At 35.0% G+C, this 21,520-nt stretch overlaps 1 protein-coding gene across 3 annotated transcripts in view; it reads right to left on the bottom strand.

Moving 5' to 3' along the window:
• The window catches only part of LOC138701637 (CB1 cannabinoid receptor-interacting protein 1-like), a 605,501-nt gene that overhangs the window by 403,019 nt on the left and 180,962 nt on the right, over nt 1-21,520 (bottom strand). Inside the window, exon 2 of one of the 3 annotated variants that reach the window (XM_069828741.1) lies at nt 12,534-12,845. The exons of the other annotated variants lie outside the window; for them this stretch is intronic. Within the exon in view, the coding sequence (XP_069684842.1) occupies nt 12,534-12,591 (58 nt within the window). The 5' untranslated portion in view covers nt 12,592-12,845. The remainder of the gene's footprint in view (nt 1-12,533; nt 12,846-21,520) is intronic. 3 annotated transcript variants of the gene reach the window in all.

Raw genomic sequence — 21,520 nt, 5'->3', positions numbered from 1 at the left:
TCTATACTGTGACCCAACAGTTTTAATCACGGGTTTAGAGGCTTGCTTGCAAAGAGCCATTCTTAAACTAAATAAAATAATTAAAGAATGCAATTTTAAAATATCGAGTGAGAAACAAATATTGGTCCTTTAAGAAATAAAATAGCTAAAATCATAGAGGATTGTTTTAATTATTTAGGTTTCAAAATTTTTCAAATTTTTTTACACAAAAACGAAGATATTTTAGAAAAAAATTAATAAATTCAACTATTTCCCCAACACGAATAAAGATGCATTTAAAAATAAAAGAAGGTAAAATAGTTTCTAAAAGACAATGACTGTTCCTATGCTAATATGCGACTCCGAATTTGGATTTTTACGAAAAGAAATAAGAACAAAAGTTGGAAGCAGTAGGCATTATTATTTTTTTAATTGTAATGGGTTATATTTCATTGGATAAGAAAAGAAATGGGGATTTAAGATAAGTACTCTATCTATTTAAACTCACAGACAAAAATAAGTCAGCATAGAAACTGGAGAGACTACGTAGATAGAAAGACTAACGACCGTAAACCAAAAATAATTATGAACTATAGGCCATCTGGAAAGATAAATGTTGGGCGATCATTAAAAGTAGGGACTTAACAATTTTAAGGATAAGTCTATTCTTTTCAAACCGGAATAATTCCTAATCTTCATCAATTAGGCCTTCATTTCTCATTTAGAGGGAAATACTGCCTTCCGAATTCCTGTGTATTTACAGTAATTTATGAGTAATTCTAGTTTTTAACATCTTCACCTTTTAAATGGAATTGCAGGTAGTCGCATGGACATAGCGAGTAAAGTATTGATTCAATCAGAGATCCCCGTAGTGCTTTCTACCTGTCACGTAGGCGACACGGGATCGAGTCTCGGTCAGGACTGGGATGTGTCACTCGTGGCGGACAAGTTCGCAGTTGAAGTTTTTCTCGGGGTTCTCCCGTTTCCCTATATTATGCATCTACATCATTCCGTCAACATTTCTCTATTTCATCATTCTAGCAATTCTCCAAACGTCGGCGGGCGACGCACGGAGGCGGCTGGTCTAGGGACGATAGGAGTGGCTTATTCGAAACCTGAGTACGCAGCGAACCTTAGTGTAGTCAGCCGGTGTGGGTTTTTTACTTTGTTATTTAACGACGCTGTATCAACTACGAGGTTATTTAGTGTCGATGGAATTAGTGATAGCGACATGATATTTGGCGAGATGAGGCCGAGGATTCGCCATAGATTACCTGACATTTGCCTTACGGTTGGGGAAAACCTCGGAAAAAACCCAACCAGGTAATCAGCCCAAGCGGGAATCGAACCCGCGCCCGAACGCAACTTCGGATTGGCAGGCAAGCGTCTTAACCGACCGAACTACGCCGGTGGCTGGTATGGGTTTTGGAATGCGCCTAACTTGAGAGTTAGCGCAAGAGATCATAAAATATCGCAGTGCTGGGTCATAGTGCTCACCTCCCGAATATTCCATTCTAACACCATAGTGCATGTGTTATGAGAAGAGTCCTGCGTTTGGTTACTTTGAATACAAGTTAGGTGTACATCAATCATAATAGCTTCGTACGGAAAGCAAGTTGCAAGTCAATAGTTCACGCATCAGTAAACCAGGCAGTCTTCCCTCGTGCACCGGTACTACATGTTTTCATACATTTTGTTTATTCGTGTGAGTGTGTGTGTGTGTGCGTGCGTGTCTGTGAACAACAGGCATACCACTTGAATCTTGGATTTAATAACAATAAATAAATATATATTTAAAGGCAGTTTTTATACTAGGAATAGATGTAAAAACTATAAAAAAAAAAAAAAAAAAAAAAAATAGTAATTCAGAAGCCAGCCCCTTTATTTTCAGGAGCCAGCACATTTAGTCCAGACATGCAATGTGGAAATCATTCGAGCTAAGATAAAGATACATTTACTGAAATATATTAAATATCTATGCAATGCAAACTCACGCTCTTAGAGACGCTCTGAAGCTGTGCAGGACAATGTTTTGAGATGAGTAACAAATGTAACGATATTAATATGAAAAGCACTTTAGATATTCTCTCCACAACACCTTTTGTTAACATTATTTAATATTGGTCGTAGTGACATAAAATAAATGAAAATTCTTAAAAAATTTGAACTCAATAAACTATTCAGGCGTCACATAAAATTTTTAGTCGCTATGGCTACCTGGCGCCCGGAATTTGTCTATCAATAAGTAAAACACCCATCTACTAGACATTCGAAAAGTAGGCCTAATGGCAACATAGTTACTGTTTCACATTAAATTTATTTAGGTTACTTTTTACATTACATAATTCAAATACAGTCCCCAGCCATGTCAACAATACGTTGCCAAATCCTTGGAAGATGGACTCCATCTGCAGCCTGGATATCTCTGTGACTGAATGAACTGAAACGTTTTGGATGCCAACTCTTGATTGAAAGCGAATGCCTCATTTCCACCCACCTTGCAGTAGTTCGGTATGGTAGGACTTCTCTCCCACAAGCTTCCTGTAATGCCCTAACGCACTTCTCTTGCATCTTGGAGTTTATGAATAACCTTTATTTGTACCAATTGAAGAATTTTTAGGGCTATATTACTTACTACAAATCAGAAATAGTGGCAATATTTACAAAATATGGTTACTTCGAGGCTTTCAATAGTGCAGGTTTATGAAAGAATCGCTGCTCTGTTACATACCACAAGATTCCAATGGTCACCGCTAGAAGCTTACTTATCGAATGCCCTGGTAGATACTTTAGACCTAATTAAGGTTTGGAATAAAAAAGTAAAAAATATAAATTCAGCACAAACTTAAAATAAAACACTTTATTGGTGCGTGCTGTATGAGTCTCTGTAAATTACAATCATAGATTATAAACATTTTATCTGTTGCAAGTGAATAATGTTTCCTTCATTCTGATAAAATACATTTTCTTCTTTCCTAATGACGTGCTCGCTACCAAATTCTTCTATTGTAGCAGTCATTTCCAACCGCATAGCTTTGTTTTGTTTTTGTATGTTCACTGAACAGCAGACCTGAACTAGGTAGCGTTGGATGACGTCAAGCTATATTGCATACATACTCGTACCTACACTATTGCGGGTCGCTTGAAGGCTTTAGGTCAGACGTCTCAATAGGGCCTTCTCAGAGCACTTCCTCCTCTTTCTCTTTTTCAATGTAAGAGTGGAACAAGATGCAAGAGCAGTTCGTGTATCTCCGGATGACGTCATTGACCGTGACGTTTGAATAGACATCTGCAACCGCTACGATGTTGTGTCCATCTCCGAGAAAAGAATGTTCTTATTACCGCAAATGTATGAAGAAATAAAAGCTTTCATAGGGAAAGCGAAATTGTGGGAGACGCAAGTTTCAGTGGGTAACTGTTACCACTTTATTAATCTAAAATTGTTACCTGATTTGAATCAAGACCAGTGTAACAAATATAATGAAATACTGAAGGACTTGAGAAAAGAATTTCAGACCAGATTTAAGTTTTGAATAGTTCTAATTTAAAATAATTGCTTGTGAATTTCTAAGATGTTTAGGTTATTTTTAATTATTGAAAATATTACGAAATATATTATTTAACCATTATTGTAATTAATATATTAATATTAGCGTAACGTAAGAATACTTACTTTAACAACCAACGAGTTTAATTGTAATTTTATTATTATTATTATTTAATTGAATTTTATTTTATTAACTACAGTATAAACTTGATCACCTCCATCAATCCTAAACAGATGGAAAAACTATTTTGCGCAACTACTAAATGTACATAGGCCAAATAGAAATGATCGGGACGAAATTGAAATACAAGCTGCTGAGCCATTTATACCCGAACCCACGCTTTTAGAAGTCGAAATTGCGATAGAAAATCTGAAAAAGTACAAGTCTCCAGGTATCGATCAAATTCCAGCAGAATTAATACAAGAGGGTGGAAGTGCATTATATAGCGAAATTTATAAATTTGTACTTGCTATTTGGGAAAAGGAAATTGTACCAGAACAATGGAAGGAGTCCATAATTGTACCTATTTTTAAAAAGGGGGACAAAACCAACTGTGGTAACTTTCGAGGAATATCACTTTTGTTGACGTCGTACAAAATTTTGTCCAATATTCTTTTGAGAAGATTAACTCCGTACGTAGATGAAATTATTGGGGATCATCAGTGCGGTTTTCGGCGTAATAGATCGACTATTGATCAGATTTTTTTTGTATTCGACAGATAATGGAGAAAAAATGGGAGTATAAGGGTACAGTACATCAGTTATTTATAGATTTCAAAAAGACATATGACTCTGTTAAGAAGGAAGTATTATATGATATTCTTATTGAATTTGGTATTCCCAAGAAACTAGTTCGATTAATTAAAATGTGTCTCAGTAAAACATACAGCAGAGTCCGTATAGGTCAGTTTCTATCTGATGCTTTTCCAATTCACTGTGGGCTAAAGCAGGGAGATGCACTCTCACCTTTACTTTTTAACTTCGCTCTAGAATATGCCATTAGGAAAGTTCAGGATAACAGGCAGGGTTTGGAATTGAACGGGTTACATCAGCTTCTTGTCTATGCAGATGACGTGAATATGTTAGGAGAAAATACACAAACGATTAGGGAAAACACGGACATTTTACTTGAAGCAAGTAAAGCGATCGGTTTGGAAGTAAATCCCGAAAAGACAAAGTATATTATTATGTCTCGTGACCAGAATATTGTACGAAATGGAAATATAAAAATTGGAGATTTATCCTTCGAAGAGGTGGAAAAATTCTAATATCTTGGCGCAACAGTAACAAATATAAATGACACTCGGGAGGAAATTAAACGCAGAATAAATATGGGAAATGCGTGTTATTATTCGGTTGAGAAGCTCTTATCATCCAGTCTGCTGTCCAAAAATCTGAAAGTTAGAATTTATAAAACAGTTATATTACCGGTTGTTCTGTATGGTTGTGAAACTTGGACTCTCACTCTGAGAGAGGAACATAGGTTAAGGGTGTTTGAGAATAAGGTGCTTAGGAAAATATTTGGGGCTAAGCGGGATGAAGTTACAGGAGAATGGAGAAAGTTACACAACACAGAACTGCACCCATTGTATTCTTCACCTAACATAATTAGGAACTTAAAATCCAGACGTTTGAGATGGGCAGGGCATGTAGCACGTATGGGCGAATCCAGAAATGCATATACAGTGTTAGTTGGGAGACCGGAGGGAAAAAGACCTTTAGGGAGGCCGAGACGTAGATGGGAGGATAATATTAAAATGACTTTGAGGGAGGTGAGGTGTGATGATTGAGACTGGATTAATCTTGCACAGGATAGGGACCGATGGCGGGCTTATGTGAGGGCGGCAATGAACCTTCGGGTTCCTTAAAAGCCATTTGTAAGTAAGTAAGTAAGTAAGTAGGCTAGTATAAACTTAAAAAAAGAGCGATACCAAAAACCTTTACTAGAAATGAAATATTGTTATTGTTTGGTCAACTGTCCGAAGACAGGTCTGAACCTCACAAGTGATACCAATAAGGCACCACTTATGAGTAAACTAGGCCAGGAGATAATGGAGTAAGGTGCCAGTTCCTTGTGCTTAAATAATTACGTAACATGTATGGTTCTTCATGCTTCAGATGTCTTCTTTTTACTCATTGATAGTATATAATTAGAAAATAAATGTATTATCATTATTATTATTATTATTATTATTATTATTATTATTATTGTTATTGTTACTGCAAACTACTTAAGAAATTACTTCCGAAAACAACTGTCTACTGTGACAGTACAACTCAAAAGTGCAGCTTTGTGGCATTTCTCCCGCGACAGTTACAACTTAGCTCGCTCATGCTTGTAACATTAATCAGCGATCGGCTATCTTCGGGTACTGCGCTTATCTCTTCAGCTGACTATGTTATCTAGACTTGCTCCCTGTGACAACTTTTATGCGTTGGCCTTGAGACGCCTGCTTTAGGTAATCAAATCGCAGACTCTAGTTATGAGCTGTGGTTGTGAGCACGGTCTGTGCTCAAGGTCATGTGACGTAGTACTCGTATGTATAGTCCATTAACTCTCATCTTCATTCCAGTGTTGTGGGACACAAAATACGAACTTTAATAATAGTGTATAATATATTAGGCAAAGGAAATGTGAAATGCACATTCTCACGTTCAAGGAAGGGAAACATTAAACATTCCAAAAGGTAACATTTCTTGAATTTTACTTTATATCGATCTGAGTTGGGAAATAGTAATCTTAATACAGTGCTTATACGTACTGTTCTAACTTAATCCTACCGCTATAATAGGGCTGTTTAGAAAGCGTCTCACAGGACACATAAATCATTTTGTAGTTAAATAAAGCAACAGGTATAACAATTATTTATGCACTAACATTGGTTTGGCTTGGCGTGCTTTTCGAGGCTAGGACCCGGAACGGGTCCTTGCACTTAGTCTTGATTCGGCCCATTGTGCGCACTGTACAGTGTGTTCCAGAAACACCACCGTCCATATTATTCGAACAGGCTTCCCAAATCAAGCTACCAGGGATGGGTGAACATTCTGATTTAAGAACTTTTAATATTTAAAAGAAAATAAACCTTAACTGAATACAACTTTCATCACTTTCTTCAAAATGCATCCCACATGACACGTAAATCATGCGAGTATTACTTGAAGATAATGACGGCGTTTCTGGGACGAGCATTACATGTGGTGATTGTTCAAATCCGACAAATGACCTGGGTGACATTCGTTAAACCGATGCTGACAGGTGAGTCATCCTTCCTCAGCTTGACAGAGCCATGTCTCATCCTCGGACGAGTAGCCTATATTTATATATATTTTTTTTTTTTTCAAAATTCAAAATGGTAGCAGTTAACTGTGCAGTGATAAAGCATTTCTTTCATAACTCATAAACTTGTTAACTATTTCACGTTCTCTCTCTTTTATTTTATTGCTGAAACTCATATTTACAATATCATGCTCTTTCAACTACATTCCTTAATAAATAATTTTTTTTTTATTTTGTGTTAGAAGGAAATACTGATATTTGACCATTTTAAATGAATTTATTTTTATCAGACAATCCATCAAAGGTAGAGGAGTGATTTTGCATCATATTGTATATATGACATGCATAAATACATAGAAAAAAATTTCATCACAGAATGTTGTATAGTTTGCTAGTTATGTGGGAAACGCTTCATCACTGCACAGTGAACTGCATTTTGAAAAAAATTGTAAATAATGTTTTTAATAATAAAAATATTTTTCCATATAGCAGAAGGAGGGTGTTTTACACACACTAATTTTCATTATTGTACAAGATACAGTAATGAAGGAAAAAAATGTTGAATATTTCCAAAATTTTACCTAATTCCTTAAAGAATTTTATTATGGATATTTCAGCATCGGAAACTCGTACTACTCCAAAGTCTTTACCCAGCCTATTTCTATTTCAGATGATAAATGAAATGAGGGGAAGGTGAAGTGTGTTGGTAGAATTAATGGGGGGAAAACTCTCTGCAGTGTCTGCTCTATTTACCATAAATTCCTTCACGACTTGGCCGGGTATCGAATCCGAGCCGTTTGGATAGAAGACCAGAGCTTTAGGGTGCTATGCATAGACATTTTGCTAGCCCACGCTACGAGCGTGCTAAACTAGCCCCTGCTATCTACTGATTACTTGTACAGGATTCATATCATATCATATCGCAAACACTGGTTTATGAATATGAAAAACGTTAGTTCGCTGATCATCCACCGGAAGCCCGCGCTAAGAATGTCTATGAATATGGCCCCTATTGTTTAAGTTACAGACGTGGCTACGGACTAACTATGAGTGAGGGACTCTAAATTAATGAGAATCGACCAAATTGCATTCATCATCCGTAGTCATTATTAGGGACCGTATTTTGTCCCAAGAGGCTGCAAGGTTAAGTATTACTAGAGTTTTTACTATAGCGGATGAATGCGTGCACGTAGCAAGCGAAGTACTCGTGTCTGCTCACGAAACTCCTGTTTGGTCAACTTAGGCAGAACAAAACGTAGATCACTTTAGCAATTTCACTAATATTTACATGTTATATAATTTAAACGATGTGCACTAGAATACGCTATTTTTACCATTTACACTATGATAAAGAATGTCTATAGTCTACTTATTTTGTAAATAGTTTATAAAGAGGCTTCAGACATTGACTGCTTTCAAAAATCGAGTGTCAAAAGAATGCTTTTCTTCTCTAGAATATTATCTTTTTTGAAATACCTTGAAATATGATTTTTATTTTTAATGTATTTAAATTGTCTTACATAGCGTCAATGAGATTGGTGATAGTGAGTTGATATTTGACGAGATGAGGCCGAGAATTCGCCATAGATTGCCTGAATTTGTTTATGGTTGGGGAAAACCTCGGAAAAACCCAACCAGATAATCAACCCAAGCGGGAATCAAACCCGCGCCCGATCGCAACTCAGGATCAGTAGGTAAGCGCCTTAGCCGACAGAGCTACGTCGGTGGTTTACTGTTATTGTTATTATTTCATTGTTTTCTGTGTTGCTGTTATTTATACCTGCTATGTTTTTATACTGGTTGAGTGGAAGGTAAGGCCTCATGAACTTAACTCTGACAGTAAAAATAAACCAATTATATAAATAAACAAATCATTTAAATTGTAGAAAACATCATCATAGTATCAGTCTTTATCACTATAATGCATTGTAAACAGCCTATGAGGTCTAGTTTTGAATCATGAATAGAATGTCAACTTCAGCACAAATAAGATGCTGTGGCACGCGTCAAATATGACGTCACGTCAATATAGTCTATGAACAGTTGACCTTATCTCCGTACGCCCTAGTCATTGCTTTACCTACTCTAACCCACATACCCTTGTGGTCAGCGACAGCAGTGAACTTTAACAACTGATCTAAAGCACGCAATTACTTACTTCATTTTTACTACACTGTTGCGATTTAGAAAATGTGTCGAATATACAATTGATGCATATCCATGTCGCACTACTGTCATACGCCAATTGCTCTATACAAGCTCTGCCTGTTTCCGCCTCATATGTCTTCTAAAAGCGTATGAACGTTTTCTAGACTTAATTTTCTTTGGTTTGTACTCCTCAAAATGGAAGAATTAGTTTAGTATGACGAACATCTTTCATGTAATGTTTCAGTCCGATGAAAAATCCATGGTGACACGGCGGACAAAGTCGTAGTTGGGGGTTTTCTCGGAGTACTTCCGTTTCTCCACGTGACAAATATCCGCTTCGCCCAATACCAGCGAAAAGCAGCATTCAAGATTTGGTGCGAAAATGGGGTACGACTGAATCTATCGCAAATGTAACAAGGAACAGAGCGCGTTCTGTCCGGACACCTCAACTTACGGCGCGAATTCAGAAAATGATGGCGAGTCTTCGAAAGTCCACCATGAAATTGACTCAACAGGTCCAAACGAGTAGGAGAACTTGCGGACGGTTGTTGAAGGCTTTGAAATTCAAACCGTACCGAGTGACAGCTGTGCGACAACTGACGGTAGAGATGGCCGATATTTCACAAACCGATATTTTGTCACAGGTATTTTTTTGTCACAGATACACCTGTGACTGATGACGCGAAATATCTGTGACAAAATATCGCTATCGAAATCTGCTCCGTATTCAGTACTCTGTCACCGTTGCAACGTCTGTGACTGATAATTTCTCCTCTACGTCGTGAGTTTGCGCATGCGCATGATACAATAACAGCAATCGGGCGGTGGTATTTGATTATTTTTTCGTGATATTTTATTCAATATTATTTTTTTCAAAGTGATGATGTGTTGCAAAGTTATTAGCGGCATTATAATAATATAATCATGAATCTGACATTTTGTTTTCATATTTAGTCTGTATATATGCTTTATAAATATTTTATGTATTCCCCGAGATCTTCACATTTTCATATTACTGTGAATTTATATTAATGTATAAGTATTTTCCACTCAATTTTTACGCAGTAACAATATTTTTTTAGTTATACTATTAATTACAAACTGAATAGTTACATGAGCCTACAACATTATTTTAATAACTTTACCTGTACTTCTCTCATTTATATATGATCCAGTTTTAATGTATATCTCTAACACGAACAGTGCAGGGTAGTATTAATTAAAATAATTAAACCACTGATGTGTGGCGTGTATAGAGAAATCGTATTCACATTGCACTGCTCTTCAATATTTCCTATTAATTTTTATCGGTGTGACAAAATATCGGTGTAATTCATGCGTATTGTGCTTACTTATCGATATAAAATATCGGTGTGACAAAATCACAGATAAAAGTCACAGATATTTAATTGTCACAGTCACAGTTGTCACAGATACTTGAAAATATCGTTTAAGCTCAACTCTAACTGACGGAGCCCGATAAGGATAAACGTGTAAATTTCTGCCGCTGGTTGTTGAGTATGTAGATCAGCTGTGACCAAAACTCGAGCTGCAGTGATTACATGCGACAGATTGCCTATGAAGTAAGGAGACGGAGGAAAGGTACTTGGCATGAAAACTACAACCAGTGGTGGTTCCTGTACTAACATCTTGATCAATCCCGCGAATAAAAATCTCAAGCTTTGCTGTATCAGTAATTTAATGTCACTGCTGTCATCAAGAGCCAGTGAATAATACACGATTTTTCTTTCTTCTTTTTTTAACCTTTCTCTTAATATAATCAGGAATTTTCTAAATTATACTCTCGATACTTGGTCGAGAGTTTTGTAGTTTTTTTTAAATTAAAAACTGCTTATGGACAAGTTATTTAAGCTATTTTAATCATTACTCTTTTGAGAAATTCTGTTTTATTAAAGGTTTTTAGAGCAAGAGATATTTCAAACCCCATTAAGTAGCTGACTTCCTTACATTTATTTATCTCATCTTTCTCTTCCTGGCTATGATTTAAGACATTTCAGTTCCTAGCGTTTAACAGTACGTTGGCACATAACACTGAATCAGTTTTTCTACAATATTACTATTAAATGAATAACTAATAATTAGTTACTCTCATCTAAAGATTAAGAAGATTAAAATTGAGATAAAACCTAATAATTTTATCTTTCTAGGGATAAGATCTAAAAATATTAATATTCATGCATGTACAGAAGAATTATAGAAACACATACTTAGTGTGCCAGTAATAATAATAATAATAATAATAATAATAATAATAATAATAATAATAATAATAATAATGCATTATTAGCGTGGCAATTAATGTTTCTATATATTCCTAATTGAACCGTTGGGCAAAATAAACATATTACATTTTGTCCGAAAGAACAACAAAAAAGTTCTCCTTCTCATTCTTTACGAAACTACCTCTTACTGCTTGTAGAGACAGAGTTTGTAGAGCGACATGATACCGCTACTGATTGTCTTCAGTACGTGAATGAAGAACACAGCAATGTACAGGAAACTCCCCGTACCCGTTTGAATGTTTGAATGTGTGTGATTACACGATGTAACCACGACACCCGCTTTGGTCACCGCTGTTACAGACGGTCGTTTGGACCCATCCTGTTGATTGTTGATTTGTCGACTTGTGACTTTTATTTATGGGGGTAAACTACTTGAAGGGTAAAGAATTCTCATACTATTTAAGAACTGAAGGATAACATCAGGAATAGTATCCACACTATCACCTACGAGGAATTGGCACGTGTCTATATTAATCTGTTAAGACGTGCACAGAAGTGTCTACATGTTGGTGGAGGGCACTTTCAACATCTATTATGAAAGTTAGTACAGGGCACATTCATTTATTCATTTTATTCCATTTCTTTGAAAAAAGTTTGTTTCAAATGAAATGAAATTAGACGGGCGTTTTTATCTGCCCAACCCTGTACTTATTGCTAATAATGACGAAGAAGTTTATAGATAAAATCTCTGTTAAGTGCGGACAACTCTAACCAAATATGAATTAGCAAAATTATTTTCAGCTCCTCAATTGCAAAGCATAACGAAGCAGTACCTTTTCAGCGCTCCCTGTCTCTAAGCACAACGTAACAAAGCTTCTGCAGTTCTCCCATTGCAAACACATCGTAGCAAAGGTTCTACATAGACTTCTCTTATAAAACACAACACAGCAATGTTTTCAGAGTATCACCGTGGAAATAACACAGTAGAGGAATACTTTAGATATAACTCGCAAAGTACTATGCAACAAAATGTTCTAAATCCCTCAGAAGGTAGCAGTGTTTCAGAGACAACTCATATGAAGCAGAAAGTATCAAAGATTTCTCAGAAGACTCTATTATAAAGCGCGTTCATCAGTTCATTTTGGGCGCATTATTGCAAGCACAATATACAGGTATCTATTGCGAGAGTCCCATACTGCTAAGCGTTATACAATTGAAATTAAGTTGAACTCTCTTGTTAAATACAACGCATTAAAACTTCTTCCAGGGCTACTCGTTACTGCGAACGCAGCCAACTCACTGCAATGAAGCACACAACTAAGGATTTTGCCTACTCACCACATGTAAACTCGAACGATACTCTGCGCGCCTTGGAGTCCGTGAAGTCTTCGATCATCTGACGTTAATTTCTTGCACTTAATTTAGTGCTACAAATTTCGCATGTCCTGTAAACTAATGTTTGCACATACGGCCCTCTAGACTATTATTGTTATTGCCGTTTAAGACGATAGCAATGATAGTCGAATTATGGAAACGTGAACAATCATGAAGGCTTAGCGCAAATTTATATTTTAGAGAAAAGAATAGAGATGGGAGACAGGTCACGTGTGCAGTGGCGGTGGTGCAGTCGTGCCAGCTGTTGATCCGCCACTAGTGAAACGAAAAAAATACAGAATCAGAATATATGTATCGTTAAGTATGCCATTAAGTTCAAAACTACTGTAAGCAATTGTCCTTCCCTGTGTTGGTATTAGACGTTTATGATATTTTATTCATACCTAAAATGAAGGGAGATAAGCTGATGAATTAGATAATATTTTGTCATTAAATGGACACATTTATATGCGTAAACCAGTAGTAAAATGTAATGCATGCCATGTAGATTGATTTAATTAATAAAATTTCACCCCGCTGCGCACACCAAACTCACACACTTTTCGAGAATAGTTTAGTGAAATTATAATTAATTTGTAGCGCAATCCATACCAGCCAAAAATATCAGGGGAGTTCAAATATAAATGAAAGTTCTGTAATATTTTGCGTATAAAAAATCAGCTTTTGTAAACACGCATCGAATGACACGTTGCAACAATATGTGTAAACATACAATGAGCAATGCTCGCCTTTATTCAGTTGCAATAAAATATTATACACAAATTCTATTTTACATTTCAACTTCTCGAGTATGGTAAGACTAAGACGGATGTATGCACATGAATTACGATCTTAATATTTCTAGTTTTTTACCTACTGTATATGTAAATATTTAATTTGTCCAACGTTTCGGATTTCCTTATACAATGTAATTAAGTGTTCAAGTGATATTACTCTGAAAGCGGAACTTGTCCCACACCGTTGGAGAAATTTTCTCCGAGCATGACTGCAACTTCCAAGATATTCACAACATGCACATCAAGCTTCTCACAGCCCATTATTTCTGTTATTACATGAACATGCAATTCAAGGGGGCCTTCTAACGTAACTGCACTAATCCCGACGGATCTACAATATATTTCCGCTGTAGATGATAAAGGGTATACTTTTCGTACTCTCCTCCCTATTTCACTTCCTTCAGAGATTTCTTCTCCTTATCCTAACTTTGACTCGTTTCACATAAAGATTACTCCTTTTCCAAAGCACACCTATTTTCTTCAGGATCCCCATCAGTTTGTTCCAATCCCCTCTGTAAAACGCCTTTTCTAGGTCCACAAATACTATATACACATCTTCATTTTTCTTTAGGTATCTTTCGCCGATTGTTCGTAGTGGTTCAATTACATCCCTCGTACCTTTCCATTTCCTGAAGCCAAACTGCTCTTCTTTCAGCTGTCCTATCGTAGAATATAAACGTCGATTCAGTATTTAGAGGAGAATCTTCCCCGAGTGCGATATCAGGCTGATAGTCCTGAACTCGTTACATTTCTTGACATTATTTTTCTTCGGTATTGGCAGCAACACTATCTCCGTAAAATCTTTAGACCATTCGTCTTTCTCATATATTTAGTTGTATAATGATAGAATTTCCTCCTTGTCAGGAGCTAGTTCCTAGTCCCGCAGCGAGAAGCTCTACTGACGTATATATACCGGCTAGACATGATCCCACGACACTTCATTCCCTGAAGAAGATGGCAGAGCTAGCCATCGAAAGCTTGGAAGCAAATATCCAACTCATTTAGCTGAGAACCCGAGAAGAGTTATTCTACATCAAACGCTGGGAAAACCTCAAGTCATACATATAAACTATTATGTTAAATCTCGGCTCCATGCAAGAGTTCTCCGAACCGATTGGAATACTATGCGAGCTTGAAGCCTATTACCCACTTCTGTTCTCAGAATTCAATACTTATATACTCAGAAAAGTTTAAAGAGGAAACAACGTAAAAGAGGATAGGTCTAATCTATTACTACACGAAGGCAGAGTAGTCGATCATTGCATATGCCATCCACAATGTTAGGATCGGAAAGATTCTTACTGTTCGTCAACAGTGGCGCCTCTCATAGTCACCGAGAGTCGAACACGTCATGAATGAGGATCTGAACCATAATTCTTGTAAACTTGTAATTCTTCACAAGAACGTTACGCCGCAAACAGCTAATGAAATTAAATGTTGGATCAAATTTGAGAATTAAGTCCTATTCATTTTATATCAAGTCTTTCTATTACGAAACTTTCATTCCCAATTTCTGATATCCGTACTAATAGCACACGCTGGAGCAGACTTGTACATCCTGAATGTGCATAATTCTGTTTAAACATTCAGGAGACAGCCAGGCGTACTTATAAGCCGAGCAAAGACGGGCACTGAATTAAACATTTTTAAGAACCCAGGGATCTCACAAACACGTTTTAATAGAAAACCGCAAGGAAGGTTTCCTCCGCTTCGTACTTCGTGCATAAGAAATGAAACAAGAAAATATGACAGACACGACGCGAGGTGCAGGATGTTAAATCTGAATCAAGCTATCCCAACAGATTTTAAAAGTATTTTCTCGATGTTCCAAGAAAATTGCATGATAGGACTCTGAAAAAGCACGACCATCTCTTTCAGTTCTCTTAAAACATTATCATCATGATCACTGCATGTTTATCATAATAATCATCATTCTCGTAAACGCAAGTTATCCAGGGTATGACATCATCAAAAAAATAAACAATGATAATATTAATAATAATCATCACCGATCAAAATCATTATTGGATTATTTTGCGAACGAAAATTTGTCACTGGTCAACACCATTATTGAAGTAAATAATAATAATAATAATAATAATAATAATAATAATAATAATAATAATGGACTTAATATATCTTATATATATATATATATATATATATATGAATTGATCTTTTCAGACAGTTTCGTCTCTCATAGTCATGTGAGGTAATTTAGGCTTAACACAAGTTTCTGTAAACTGGTATAAAAACGAAGTTAGTTCATCAGAGACACCGTAAGACTCTTAGGATGCCGGTTTTTTTTTTTTTTTTTTTTAGAAGTTTATCTCATACGACAACGACGCTGAGTAGTAGTAGAGATGTCAGTCCTGTGTGTTGTCATTTCTCTTAATTGGATTTGTAAATGCCATGAGAATATTGCAACCAAAAGGATTAAATCCATTTAGAAAATACATGATCCAAGATCTTCGTCTTACAGCGCAACGCCTCACCCGTAACGCTACCTCACGCCTCCTCCTATCAATTAGTAGACACTTAAATGAATCAAGAAAACGTATTTCCGATTTAATCTGTTATTAAACGCTGTATTAACTACGCGGTTAATAACGTGAATTTTTTGTTAAATATGAAGTTTTGCCGCTAAAATATATAAAAAATGGTTAACCTCTTCTAATATTTGTTCCTTTAAATTTATTTTGTCCTCAGAGACTCTTCATTCTTCAAATCCGGTAACTCAGTGACCTTTTTATAGACTGTACGCTATCAGGAACTGTAAACATCAGGGACTGGAATGCTTTATCTGCAGACATACTAAAGGCTTTACCAATAACCAAAAATGTATTTAAAAATAGGCTTAGGGACTTCACTAATAGGCAGTAGTATATTATACACACTATTTAAAGGGTGTAATTAATGTTTTGTTATTTGAAGTGTTGTATCAGTGAAGAAGTGTGTTGTGTCAGTGAAGTGTGAAGTGTGTTGTATAAGTGAAGTGTCAGTGAAGCGTTATAGTTTATAGTGTCCGTGCAAAGTATTTGAACAGTGAATTTTTTTTAAGTATTAGTGAAATCAGGATAGTAACAGTGAAATGTGTCGTAGTTCCAGTGCAGTGAGTGAGTTGACAGCGAAACGAGTGCAGTGCTGAAAGGTACTTGTGCATGTATGAACATATCACACTCATGGGTTTTAGTTCGAACTTAGGGTTAAGATACAAATTAGATTTACTTTAAATGTTATTTTAAGTGATCGTGCTTCATTTAATTTGTGTTGTTGTTAGTAGTATTACCATTAATTGTATTTTTTATTAATTGTGCTTATTATTAATTGTCATTATTGAGTGTAATTATAATTAGTTACCACTGCCACCGGGTATTTACCCATTTGCAGTGTGAATACATACATAATAGATACATACATACATACATGCATACATACATACATACTTACATATATTGCAGACAGACTCAAACTGAAATTCAGTGCAACCCCTAACCTAACAGCAATGTTAACAGGACACGGCAAAACCAGAGCGTACCTACATAGATTTAAAATTATAAACAATCCAACATGCCCATGTCAAATTAGCCACCAAACGGTAGACCACTTATTGTTCGATTGCAAACTAGTAGAGCAGGAAAGAGATGCTTTAATCGCGGCTGTATTAAGAACTGAAAACTGGCCACCTAACAAAGACGACCTCATAAAAAATATACTAGGAAACGTATACAATTTGTAAATAATATACCTTTTGAGAAAATTAGCCAGTTGTAGAAAAAAAACAAAACAAAATAGAATTGTAAATAATGTTAAATGTAAATGGTAGAAATTGTAAATAATTGTAAAACTAGAGTATCATAAGAAAACAATAATTTTAGAATCTGCAATAACATCACAGTCTAACAGTACTAACTATAAATGGTAGCTAGCTATAATTAATTGTGACCTTAGAACTTTTTTATAGAAAAAAAAAGAAGAGAAAATTGTGGAAAAAAAAATCCAAATCAGATTGTAAATTTCAAATTACAGAAAATCAATATAAATGCAGCATATATTTCGAGAGAAATAAGTGAATGGCAAAAACAAAATCAACTGATCTTCAAATTAGATTGTAAACTTTTAATTGTTATAGATGATTGTAAATAATTGTAATATTATAAGAGAGCTCAGTGCATGTAGTATTACTCAGTGTAATGGAACATGCCGTTTTTAATAAATACAAAATACAAAACACATACATACATACACACACATACACATACATACATACATACATACATACATACATACATACATACATACATACATACACACACACACACATACATACATACATACATACATACATACATACATACATACATACATACATACATACATACATACATACATACATACATACATACATACATACATACATACATACATACATACATACATACATACATACATACATACATACATATTTTTCAAGTTATTTCTCGTAACCGTTCGGGCATCTCCTCAACAAATAAGACTTCACTAGGAGTTCGTCTTGCTAAGGAGTTTCTCATTCTGATAATCATTTTCTTTTGACTTGTCCAATTAAAAATAATGAGTGAAAAAAGACGTCCTTGTCGTACTCCTTTTATTGTTTCTACTGATTCTATTGCGTGTTCTAATGACCACAGACTTCCTGGGGCGACAGGCAAGAACTATTTATTTCTGTAAACCCAAGTTACTTTGATCCTCATGTATATACTTTTTCGGGTTGCCCAGAAATAATTATTACTGAAATTACGGTTAATGTCAGTATCCTTAACGTATGCATATGTTGCTTGAAAGTATGACCATAATTACATGTTAATTGTATTATCTTACAAAATCAAATAACCTACTGCACTCAAAGGTCGAAATCAAAATTCATGAAGGATTACTACGGTGCATACTATGATGCTTTGCATAAAATTGAAATGGCACAAAAAATAAAGACGGAAGTAATGCATAATTACTTATCTTAAAACATACGAGTTAGTTTTTCATCCACTGCTCTGAATTGAAATTTAAATATTCACACAACAGTACAGTAAATTGATGTACAGGTAATTAAAACCCACTGCCCGCTTCTGCGGTCAGCCTAGGCATTTGAATGTTACACGAATTCGAGAAACACGCTCGCTCGATATTCTGCTAAATACTGGACAAACCGTTAGAGTAAGGAAAACGCTGGAGAGGACTTATTAATTCGAATTTATAAATATAATAAAATTTTCATTCTTTGAGCTATATACGTATTGTAACCCATAAGGTAGGAATCTACAATACACAATAGCCTTCCCATTCTAAACACGATTCAAATCCTCAACCATAACTTGCTCGTGTGGTAGGTAATGATGTTTCAGAAACCTTACCTATTTACTGGTACAGAAATTAAGATTACTGCATACAATGTAGCACAAAAGCTTCAGTGAGTATGTCTTGTTCTGCTTCCCTAACTGATAGAATGTCTTACTATTCTAAAGGGATTGACGTAGATCTCTTCCAAGTCCTAAAACTTTACTTTTGTAAGAGGTACAGTTTGATTGTTGACATAATTATGAGGCAATAATAATAATAATAATAATAATAATAATAATAATAATAATAATTTATTTTTATTTATTTATATTTAATGTGCTGTACAACAGCCAGTGGCCAATTACAGTTCAGCACAAAAAATATAACAAAAACATAATACAAAAATAATTATTACACATCAATACAATTACAATTAATTACAATAATGACGATGAATGGATAAATAATGGATGACTTTAAAATACATAACTAAGAATACTATGAGAATGATAATTGAGTATAATGCCTAAAAGAATAGATAAATGATAAATCGTTGCCAAGAGCAAACTAAGTCTATACATTGAAGGGAACGAATTCGCAGCCATGCATGTTGGAATTTTTAATGCATCTGGAGACTGGTGAAAGAAATTTCGAATTTCTAATATGGAAAAGTTTGTGGGCTCTCATATCTTTTGTTGGAATACGTAAGGTAATATTGTTTAAGAAAGAGTCACAGGTTATATCACCTTTGAGGACTTTACAAAAGAACAGATAATCTAGCTCATGGCGTCTAGCATATAGATTTTGACAATTAAAATATGCACATTTTCTCTCATAACTGTACCCGGAATTAATGGGCAGAAATCTGAATGAACATAAAGATATAAATTTTCTTAGTATATTTTCTAATTTAGCCGAGTCCGTAGTTGTAATCGAGTTCCAAACTACAGATGCATATTCGAGTTTCGATCGCATCAATGTATAGTAAAGCATTAAAAGAGAATCGGGCGTGGAAAAAGAATAAGTTATTGACCGTATTATTCCTAACATTCTGATTGCGTGATTGTAAATGTAATCAACGTGACTATGAAAATACAATTTACTGTCAAAGAATATTCCCAAATCTTTTACGCAATCCGTTCTGTTAATTAGAACATTATTTAGATAATAATTAAATTTCAGTGAAGAAGTTTTTCTAGAAAAGGATATTACATTAGTTTTGGATATGTTCATTTTCATACCATTGTCTTCCGACCATTTAGCGACTGAATTAATGTCACATTGAAGTGATTGACAGTCAGTACTATTTTTGATTGTACGAAAAAATTTTAAATCGTCAGCATATAATAAACTGTCAGAAGTTGTAATAATAATAATAATAATAATAATAATAATAATAATAATAATAATAATAATAATAATAATAATAATAATAATAATAATAATAATAATAATGTAACATAAGTATTTGAATGTAGAGCCGAGTTTTAGTAAATTATTCCGGATAATTGTTTTAAAGAAATGTAATTTTATTTTTATATAAAATCTTACATTTCGGCACACATATGACACTCGCGGTGTCACACTTTCACATTACTTACATTTCTTCACAGTGCTTTGCGCCTACTTCGATCAGAGCAGCAAAAGATAATATATAAAAATCTTTCCCCTTATTCAAATCTGCTTCACAGGGAGCTATATCTGAAAGCCAGATTTGCATAATATACGTTACTGTTCGTTAACAGAAAACCATAACTCAAGTTACACAGAGTTTGTGTGCACTCAATGTTGGGTCTCTGGCGGCCTGTCAGCCCAGTTGAGGTATGTGGATATAAAGGGAAAAATTGAGTCGATGTAGTTCCTGAGTAGCTCAGTTGGTAGAGCGTTGGCGCGCTTTGCCAAAGGTCCCGGATTCGATACCCGGTCCCGAAACAATTTTTCCCTCGAAATTATTCAAATCAGCTTCACAGGGAGGTATAATTGAAAGCCAGATTTACAAGATAATACACCGTTTCAAAAGGAAGAAATATGTTTACACACTAAAAGAATAATCATCGAAAAATCTTTAAAACTGCCAAAATGGCTGGCCATGTCAAAACCACATTTAAAACATTTAATAGTTATCTTCTGAGACCGGAACCACTCAACATAACCTAACGAACAAATACTCTCTGAATAGCTCTAACGATGCCTAACATCACGGAAAACTAAAATTTGTTTAGAAATAAATAAACTAATTTTCAATATATATATATATATATATATATATATATATATTTCATTAAATTTTATCTTCACAGCTTCACGATGCCGAAACTACTGAAAACGGAAAAGAAGCAAAGGAGGGTTCACAGACACTGATAAACTTCGACAACATTCAACTTGTTCGCGTTTTATGTAAAATTTGCGGTTCAGTCATAGCTTGAACCCCGACCATTCTTTTATGAACATATTTCACGGTATATTCTCAGACGAATTGTCTCGTAATACTAAATGGAAAAACCCGTACTGTTGAGTGCAATGTTCAGAAGAAATCGCTGTACACAGATAGATAAACAAAGGGACAGACGAATGACATTTCAGAAATTACCACCTGTGTATGATAGTCAATAATGTGTATTTCCGTGAATGTATTATTATTATTATTATTATTATTATTATTATTATTATTATTATTATTATTATTATTATTATTTAACGACGCTTTCAATTTCAGATGCTACTTAGTGTTGAAATTCAACATAGGGTGAAAATTACCCAACGAATTTCGTCGGCAGCTCTCTATTAGAAATAAAATTCCTTTTCGAGCCGTAAATCTGCGAACGAATTTCCCAGCTT

The sequence above is a fragment of the Periplaneta americana genome, chromosome 6, assembly GCF_040183065.1.
Source record: "Periplaneta americana isolate PAMFEO1 chromosome 6, P.americana_PAMFEO1_priV1, whole genome shotgun sequence".
NCBI lineage: Eukaryota > Metazoa > Arthropoda > Insecta > Blattodea > Blattidae > Periplaneta > Periplaneta americana.
This window is presented reverse-complemented; position numbering and strand designations above follow the sequence as displayed.